We start from the raw sequence: 9640 nt of genomic DNA, 5'->3' as shown, positions 1-9640 counted from the left end.
GCTTGCTATGGGCTACAATGTAAATGTTCTGTAAGTGATTGAAATTCCTCCAAACAGTTAAATATTTTCCTGCTTCTATTCATCAAGACTCACAGCCAACATTTATTGACATGCTCTAAATACCCCAAACTAACATACAGTTACAGCACATGGTTATTGTTGTATACTGTAAATGTTCTTACTGTGTTCATGTTTTGCGTTAACAGTGTATTGACTTTAAGCCATGAGGCGGCACCAGGAACCAAACATCACAACACAAAGGCTTTCATTACCAGATACTGATCAGTCATGGCTGGGCTCAGCCACCTGACGATGACTACTATTGTAATCATGTTTATTAATGACCTGTTAACAGTAAGTTATTATACTTCTTCCTGTCTGTAAGAGTTCCTGATATTTCCACCTCAAAGAGGGAGGAGAGAAAGAGGGCGAGAGAGAGAGAGAGACATATATAGACATAATATGACGTTTGAAATGTCTTAATTATTTTGGAACTTTTGCGAGTGTAATGTTTACTGTTAATTTTGTATTGTTTTTTGCTTATTATATATTTACCTTGCTTTGGCAATGTAAATATATGTTTCCCATGCCAATAAAGCCCCTTAAATTGAATTGAAATTGAATTGAAATTGAGAGAAAGAGCGAGAGAGAGAGAGAGGGAGGGAGGGAGGGAATTTTATGATGTCACTGCAGTCCACTCATATCCAGTATAAAGGCTGTACAGACTACTGTACAGACTACTACCGCTCTCATACAGACTCAGACACACACACACACACGTCACCCAGATACAGTCAGTCACAGTGTAACACACACGGACCAAGGTCGCTAATGCTACAGGCTGAGCAGTCACAGTAAGTAAAGTATGCTGGGTTTCTCAGGGGGTTCTCAGGGGTTTCTCAGTGGGTTCTCAGGGGTTTCTCAGGCGGTTCTCAGGGGGTTCTCAGGGGTTTCTCAGTGGGTTCTCAGGGGTTTCTCAGGCGGTTCTCAGGAGGTTTCTCAGGGGTTTCTCAGGGGGTTCTCAGGGGGTTTCTCAGGGGGTTTCTCAGGGGGTTCTCAGGGGTTTCTCAGGGGTTTCTCAGGGGGTTTCTCTGGGGTTTCTCTGGGGTTTCTCAGGGGGTTCTCAGGGGGTTTCTCAGGGGGTTTCTCAGGGGGTTCTCAGGGGTTTCTCAGGGGTTTCTCAGGGGGTTTCTCTGGGGTTTCTCCGCTCTACTTGCTTTTCTTCACCATTTTCTCGCTTCTGTTTTGTTTCTCTTATTTTCTTGTTTTTGTCTGAGTTCATCTGACTCCCACAACCCCTCTCTGTCAGTTTCAGTAAAACAGGCTCTGTTTGAAAACTCCACTAAACACTTTTTAAACATCTCCCTTAGTATGCAAAACATATCCTCTTTCTCTCTCTATTCTGTATTTTTTGCTCCTGTTCTTTCTTTCTATGTGAACAGTGACGATGGTAAACCCTAAATGTATTTACATGCTGGCATAGATTCACGACTGCCTGCTTTGTGTGTCTGTGTGTCTTACTGCCGTGGCCAGTGTGTTACAAGCATCTGTTCCTGTTAGTCTCTAGTTACACTGGTGCATGTCTTTATGTTGTTATAATGTTGTTATAATGTTGTTATAATGATGTTAGAATAGCTGTAATGTGTCTAATCTGTACCAGAGTTCGATTCCTGCAGTGCTTTCTTTACCTGTTGAAAATAGTAGGGGTATTCCATATATTAGCTGATAGAAAGTGTTGTTGTAACTGTTTTCTCTCCATTGATGTTCTGTGACTGTGCAATTACGTGGTTGTTGGTAGTGTTGTTGGTCTGGCCCTCTGTGTTGTAATATAAGAGGATAACTATTGATTATTATCTCATTCACCTGCTCATTCACCTGCTGATAATGTTCTAAAAACAGTATGCGTGTTCATCTGAGCATAAGTAGGGTGACCATGAGCCTTACGAGGGGGGAAACAGTTCTGGTTATCTCTCTGTCTCTTCTCTTCTGTTTTGGTCATGAGAGATAGCTGTTTATCTCCCCGTCACTTCTGTTTTGGTCATGAGAGATAGCTGTTTATCTCCCCGTCACTTCTGTTTTGGTCATGAGAGATAGCTGGTTATCTCCCCGTCACTTCTGTTTTTGTCATGAGAGATAGCTGGTTATCTCCCCGTCACTTCTGTTTTGGTCATGAGAGATAGCTGGTTATCTCCCCGTCACTTCTGTTTTTGTCATGAGAGATAGCTGGTTATCTCCCCGTCACTTCTGTTTTTGTCATGAGAGATAGCTGGTTATCTCCCCGTCACTTCTGTTTTGGTCATGAGAGATAGCTGGTTATCTCCCCGTCACTTCTGTTTTTGTCATGAGAGATAGCTGGTTATCTCCCCGTCACTTCTGTTTTGGTCATGAGAGATAGCTGGTTATCTCCCCGTCACTTCTGTTTTGGTCATGAGAGATAGCTGGTTATCTCCCCGTCACTTCTGTTTTGGTCATGAGAGATAGCTGGTTATCTCCCCGTCACTTCTGTTTTGGTCATGAGAGATAGCTGGTTATCTCCCCGTCACTTCTGTTTTTGTCATGAGAGATAGCTGGTTATCTCCCCGTCACTTCTGTTTTGGTCATGAGAGATAGCTGTTTATCTCCCCGTCACTTCTGTTTTGGTCATGAGAGATAGCTGGTTATCTCCCCGTCACTTCTGTTTTGGTCATGAGAGATAGCTGGTTATCTCCCCGTCACTTCTGTTTTGGTCATGAGAGATAGCTGTTTATCTCCCCGTCACTTCTGTTTTGGTCATGAGAGATAGCTGGTTATCTCCCCGTCACTTCTGTTTTGGTCATGAGAGATAGCTGGTTATCTCCCCGTCACTTCTGTTTTGGTCATGAGAGATAGCTGGTTATCTCCCCGTCACTTCTGTTTTGGTCATGAGAGATAGCTGGTTATCTCCCCGTCACTTCTGTTTTGGTCATGAGAGATAGCTGGTTATCTCCCCGTCACTTCTGTTTTGGTCATGAGAGATAGCTATTCTTGCTGCAAAGTCTCTTCCACCCCTTTTCTCTCTCTGTTTCTGTCTTTATCTCTGTTTCTCTTCCCCTCTCTCTAAAAAGTGATAAACAGTGCCAGTTTCCCTCGTTTTCTCCCTCCCTCTCTAAATCCAAAAATGGAAATAAAGCTAATGTTCTGCGTGTGTCTCTCTCTGCCATTCTCTCTCTGTTTACATAAAAAGTCATTCTGCCACCCAGCTGGGTTGGTCTCTGTTTACCTTTGAATGTTTGAAAGTAGTAGGGCAGTTCTCTGTGAGGGGGGTAGTAGAGGGAGTGGACACACATTTACTCACACACAGAACCAGACACACACACACACACCTACAATTGTGTTGGTGGACAGCCAAAGAGGGAAAGACTGAGGAGAAAGGCTTTAATCACATATATATACTCTCTCCTGCTCTAGAATACCAGCAAGGAATCATTGACCATCCACCCTCCCAGCAGAAGTCATATAACATAACGGAGGGAACGTCTAAGAAGTTGAAAGAGAACTCTTCAGCCTTTTGGAATTGAGACTGTACCAGATCCACCAGACGTTGAGATTTAAAGTCCTCTGTTGAACCAGGCCGGCACCAGCATTTTAGACAGTCCCAACAGCACCAGAGGAAGGGAGTTCATCTAGGATCAGACAGTATGCTGGCTCAGATCCTACAGGAGATGTGGGTGGACCCAGAGGTTCTGAAGGCCCTGAGTGAAGACCAGAGGAGAATCTTGTTTCTGAAGATGAGAGAGGAGCAGGTCAGACGCTGGATAGAGAGGGAGGAGAAGGACGAGAGAGGGAGGAGAACCAGGGAACAACACAGGTCTAAAGAAGGTACAGCATTCTCACACACACACACACACACACACACACACACACACACACACACACACACACACACACACACACACACACACACTCACACACACACACACACACACACACACACACGCACACCGGTCCTTAATAATGAGCACAGAATGCAGAATGAATCCAGACCATGTACAGTACATTAGAGTATACTTCAGAACATGAACCTGGCGTCATAGTAACTGCATATGGGAAATGAGAGAGTATATTTCATAATTTATGTTTTCCTTTCCCTGGGCGGTCACACCCACCTGTACCCTCCTCTGCCTCTTATCCCCTCTCTGCCTACACAGAATGTTCTGTCCACAGATTCAACACACCACAGGGCATACAGTATTGGCCAGGGAGAGAAGAAAACCCTTCAAATATAGAAAGAGAGAGGGGGAACAGGGGGGGGGGGGGGTGAAAGATGGGGACATGAGAGAGATGTGGAAGCAGGAGGTAAGGACGCAGAAGGGGGAGAGAGAGGAGGAATGAGGGGAAAAGTGAGTGAGAAGAAGAATAGAAAGTGGCAGGGAGAGAGAGAGAGAGAGAGAGAGAGAGAGAGAGAGAGAGAGAGAGAGAGAGAGAGAGAGAGAGGGGGGCACTGAGGAACTGAGCTTGCTTGAGCACCCACCCCACTATTCTGGGAAAACAACCCTGCAACCATACTCTACAGAGAATAAGCCTTCAGCTCAGGCCAAGTTCCAACACTTTCACTAACCCACGTCTCTCTCTTGCTTTCCCATTCTATTCCCTTCTCTCTCCATCTCTCTCTTTTACCCATTCTATCCCTCTCTTTCCCTGTCCATTTCTCTATCTGATGGGATATAGAATGTGACCTATCCTTTCCATTGGTTCTAATAGAACAGTGTGTATATATGGAATACCCAGCATCCTCTCCCTCTCCCTCACTCTATCTGATAGGATATAGAATGAGACGTATCCCCTCCCCCACTCTATCTGATAGGATACAGAATGAGACTTATCCCCTCCCCCACTCTATCTGATAGGATATAGAATGAGGTGTATCCCCTCCCCCACTCTATCTGATAGGATACAGAATGAGACTTATCCCCTCCCCCGCTCTATCTGATAGGATACAGAATGAGACATATCCCCTACCCCACTCTATCTGATAGGATACAGATTGAGACTTATCCCCTCTCCCACTCTATCTGATAGGACACAGAATGATACTTATCCCCTCCCCACTCTATCTGATAGGATACAGAATGAAACTTATCCCCTCCCCCGCTCTATCTGATAGGATACAGAATGAGACTTATCCACACCCCCACTCTATCTGATAGGATACAGAATGAGACTTATCCCCACCCCCACTCTATCTGATAGGATATAGAATGAGACCTATCCCCTCCCCAACTCTATCTGATAGGATACAGAATGAGACCTATCCCCTCCCCCACTCTATCTGATAGGATACAGAATGAGACCACCCCCCCTCCAGTATATTGTACTAGCCAGCCCTCATATCAGAGCTCTATCGTCAGAAACAGAGCTGCAGCGATTGATTCATTCCACATTCCTGCCTGCCTTCTTGCCCGGCAGATTGAATAGCAGTGAATATAATTGAATAAGCCCTGTGTTTGGTGTCGCTCGTCGCTTTTAACCCCGAATATCACGTTACCCCTTTGTCTTTCCAATCTGTGCTCTATGTATCACCTGGGTGAGTGTGTGTGTGTCACCTTAGTAGCAGTAGGATAGGCCAGGTCATCTCTCATCTCTTAACACCAGGTGTCAAAATGAGCAGTAAAACCACTGTGTTGAGCAACAAACACTACACTTCATCATTCTCACAGGCCCTTTATTCTCCTCTCTCAGCCCCATGGCCCAGAAAGACTCTCCTTACATAAGATAGTATGTAGGCAACACAGTACAACTCTTAAATGTCACACACACACACACACACACACACACACACACACACACACACACACACACACACACACACACACACACACACACACACACAGCCTCTGGCCCATCTTGTACACTTAAAAAATTATTAACATATTTCCAATATGATTTGCTGCAAGACCATTTCTACACATTTTGTTGCCATTTTGCTCTATATTACATAGGCTTATCTTCACTTATCTGAATTGAAATGAATGAATTGAATTTTTTTTTTGTTGACATTTTAGGCTAGCAGCCTATTCATGTGTATCGTGTTCATATCACTGTAATGGTGACCTGTCTGTGATTAGAGACTAGAGGTTGTATCCCACCAATTGTTAGCCAGCTAATTAACACGGATCTGTGGTCAGATCTGAGTGATTACTGTAAGGTGAAGACCATAGACTAGTGTGTCAGTAAGGCAGTGTTTGTGCAGAGCCAATAGACTGGACAATAGATCAAGCTAGACCTCAGTAATGTGTTTGTTCACTGATAAGACAACACCACCATCTGCTGGGCTATAACGGAGTACTACAACCAGACTCCATCAGTCTGACGATGGATTTAAATTGGGGACAGGTTTGAACAGTTACCTGCTGTTGTATTATCTGTGCTAGTTACACAGTGTGATATTCTATGTGTTTCTTTGTCTCCTCAGGTCACAGTAAGAGCGTGCGCTGGCTGTTGGGTCGTGATGGGGATGTGAGTGTGAGCGTGATTGGAGAGGTGGATGAATTTATATCCTCCAAACTCCCCCAGACCCTTCGTACCAACACCAGACTACAGAGTACAGAAATGAACAACCTAGTGGTTGATCTCCATACTGTGTCTCTACTGGCAGACAGAGAGAACCACCAAACCAGCTCACAATCAGCCACACTGATGCAACTCAGCGTAAGTGTTTATTTCGAAGTGTGTGTATGTGTGTTTGTGATGTGTATGCATATGAGACACAGAAAGAGAGGGCAAGAGGGAGAGAAATATGTCATCTCTACCATACAGGATGTAGCTTAACAGTCTTCTTCTATTTCCAGGTAGACTCAGACGGCTCTAAGGACTCTGAGGAGGACCACGACTCAGGCAGCGCTGAGGACGACCCAAAGGACCCCGTGGAGGACAGCAGCGACAATGAGTCAGGCAACAGCACAGACGACCTAAAGGACTGGGGCCTCTGCTACAGACACCACCACAGCAACATCAGCCTGTCTCTACAACCCCAGCTGTCAGTCACAGAGAAGGCCCGCCCACACGGCAGAGGAGGTGAGAGAGAAAAAGAATCAAATGAAATCAAAATGTATTGGTCACATACACATGGTTAGCAGACGTTAATTCTAGTGTAGCAAAAGGCCTGTGCTTCTAGTTCCGACTATGCAAAGTGTATTTTTGTGTGTGCATACGGGCACGCGCATGTTTCTCTGGAATGACATGTCTACTCTACACTCGATTCAAGTTCATTGACGTAACATATATTTCTACAATCCTTTCCCTCTCTATCTCTCTAGTGGTGGTCAGTCATGAGGAGGAGAGCCCAGCTTTTGGTGGTCGGGTGGCCCAGCTCAGGAGAACATTTGCCACATCTTCTCCCATCGCCAAGCCCCCTGTGCCCACCAAACCTTCGCACCTGCAGCTGGTGCCCAGGTCCTCTCTGAGGTAACACTGGGGTCACCCACGGTCAACCAATCACACAGAAGAGGTACTGCCCACCTGAAGAGCTCATTTGAATACCAGGTAAAAGTGACCTACGGACAGACACTCACCTGAGGAACGGTGCAGAGAAATAGGAGCTCCAAACTTAGCCGAGTTAAAGGTGGACATGCACAGCTGAGTGGGAGGAATGCTTGACACTGGTACTCTGGTGAAGTGCCCCCCTCTTTGAAGGTTTGTGGAGACTGCATGGTAGTTATACAGTTCCACCTCTCCTTGAACCTAAATACACAAGAGGTTTGGACATGGTTAATACAAGAGCTATTTCTACATAGTTACATGGAAGTTTGTATCTGATTTGTACATGGGGTGGAGGAAAAGATTTAGCTTTACGCTTCTAATCAGGAATTATGCATCATTTATTTTCACTTTGCTGTCTCTCGTATGTTTGGGTCATAGGTCAAACCATCCTGGTATGTTTGGGTCATAGGTCAAACCATCCTGGTATGTTTGGGTCATAGGTCAAACCATCCTGTCATGTTCTTAGCTACCAGATCTTTTGCTTTATTAATTGTGTTCATTATCTAACAGTCTAACCTCGTAGGCTTTCGAGTCATATCATGTTTTGTATATCTGCACTGTAACTACATTTGTTTGAGGAGGCTATTTCTATTTTGTGTGTGAAACATGCTTGTGCGAAACACATACCTGTATTTCTTTGACCTGTTGGTCTCTAATTCAGCTAAATAAAAATCTGAAGAAATGTGCGTGTCTGTGGGTGTGGGTGTGGGTGTGGGTTTGCTTAGGCAAGAGAGAGAGAATATTAAGAGAGAGAGAGAGAGAGAGAGAGAGAGAGAGAGAGAGAGAGAGAGAGAGAGAGAGAGAGAGAGAGAGAGAGAGAGAGAAAGGGAGTCCTCTGTTGTTTCATTTGTAGTGAGTGGTATCCATGGTGACCAGAGAGGTCGAGGACAACCAGACCTACCATTCACCCTACTCTGGGGTAGGATTACATCTAGATTTCAAAAACACACACACACACACACACACACACACACACACACAATCACACACACACACACACACATGCATGTGCGCACACACAGACACACACAGGTGACACGTGTAGGTGGAATGAATTAAAAACTAGAATAATCCAAGATGGGTTACAGTCATTTTTCTGAAGCTCCTTTATAAAACAGTGAGAGGAGGGCTGCAGTAGTGTTGCATGCTGTGCTCTCCAGTGGTTGTTGTTTACATGGAACTCCATGCTCTGGTTCACTAGTAGAGTTCCCAGCAGCTGGTTAACAAAGGATCAAAAGGGGCTAGTGGTAACTTGATTAGCGAGTGGCGGCCGGATGGCGACAGAAACAGGCGCTAAGATCAGACACACACACACACACACACACACACACACACACACACACACACACACACACACACACACACACACACACACACACACACACACGGTAGATGAATGTCAGGGTGGCTATATGCACACACTCAGCATAACTCTATCTCTGCCAACTCAATAAAGCATGTCTTATGTCCCACCAGGACAGATGAAAGTGTGTCTTTAGGATTCAGGAACCTCTTCTTCTAAGACGCCCTGCTAGAGCTACTGTAGTACGATCCAACCAGTGTAGCGTTACTTAGCCATGCAGCAGCTGGCTGCAGCGACTAACATAGCTAGGTCCAACTGTGGTTTGAGAGGACAGACTCAGGGTCAGTCTGTATTCTCGACAACGCATCCATCTTTATCCCTCTCCTCCCTCTATATCTCTATCTCTCCATCTCTCTAGGTATCTGTCCGACCCCTTCCCTTTCTCTTTTTGTATTTGCCTCTTCCCTCTTCCCCTACTATCTTCATCTCCTGCTGTCTCTCCATCTCCTTTCTCCCCTCCCCCTCTCCTCTCTCTCTCCCTCCTGCCATCTTGCAGGGCAGCAGAGCCAGACTCTGCAGGCGTTTGGGGAGGCTCCAGACCTCGCGGCCAGCGGGTGACACAGATTTCCGGGGGAAGGGGGATTAATCTCCAAATGACTGGAAAGGCACAAGGGGAATCTGGAGATTCAGGAATATAACATCCCTTTGTCCGCGAGAGAAAGAAATGCACGATAGGACATGTTTCTTATTCAGTGGAAAACTGTAACAGTGTGCCTGTCTGCTTTTTACCCTGAGTTGGCAGGACTTCTGTAGGACACACACACACACACTGGTTCTCTG

The 9640-nt window shown here is 45.4% G+C and overlaps 1 protein-coding gene across 1 annotated transcript; it reads left to right on the top strand.

Annotated features, from left to right (window-relative positions):
• Positions 1 to 739: 739 nt before the first annotated feature.
• Positions 740 to 8183, top strand: LOC139366044 (SH2 domain-containing protein 4A-like). Its single transcript, XM_071103129.1, has 5 exons — positions 740 to 854; positions 3427 to 3837; positions 6431 to 6666; positions 6807 to 7032; positions 7275 to 8183. Exons 2-5 carry the CDS (start codon positions 3657 to 3659, stop codon positions 7424 to 7426), a joined length of 795 nt encoding a protein of 264 aa, XP_070959230.1. The 5' UTR covers positions 740 to 854; positions 3427 to 3656; the 3' UTR covers positions 7427 to 8183.
• The last annotated feature ends 1457 nt before the right edge of the window (positions 8184 to 9640 follow it).

Source organism: Oncorhynchus clarkii, chromosome 14 (genome assembly GCF_045791955.1).
Source record: "Oncorhynchus clarkii lewisi isolate Uvic-CL-2024 chromosome 14, UVic_Ocla_1.0, whole genome shotgun sequence".
NCBI lineage: Eukaryota > Metazoa > Chordata > Actinopteri > Salmoniformes > Salmonidae > Oncorhynchus > Oncorhynchus clarkii.
The sequence above is the reverse complement of the archived record's forward strand: the minus strand, read 5'-3'. Positions and strand labels throughout refer to the sequence as shown.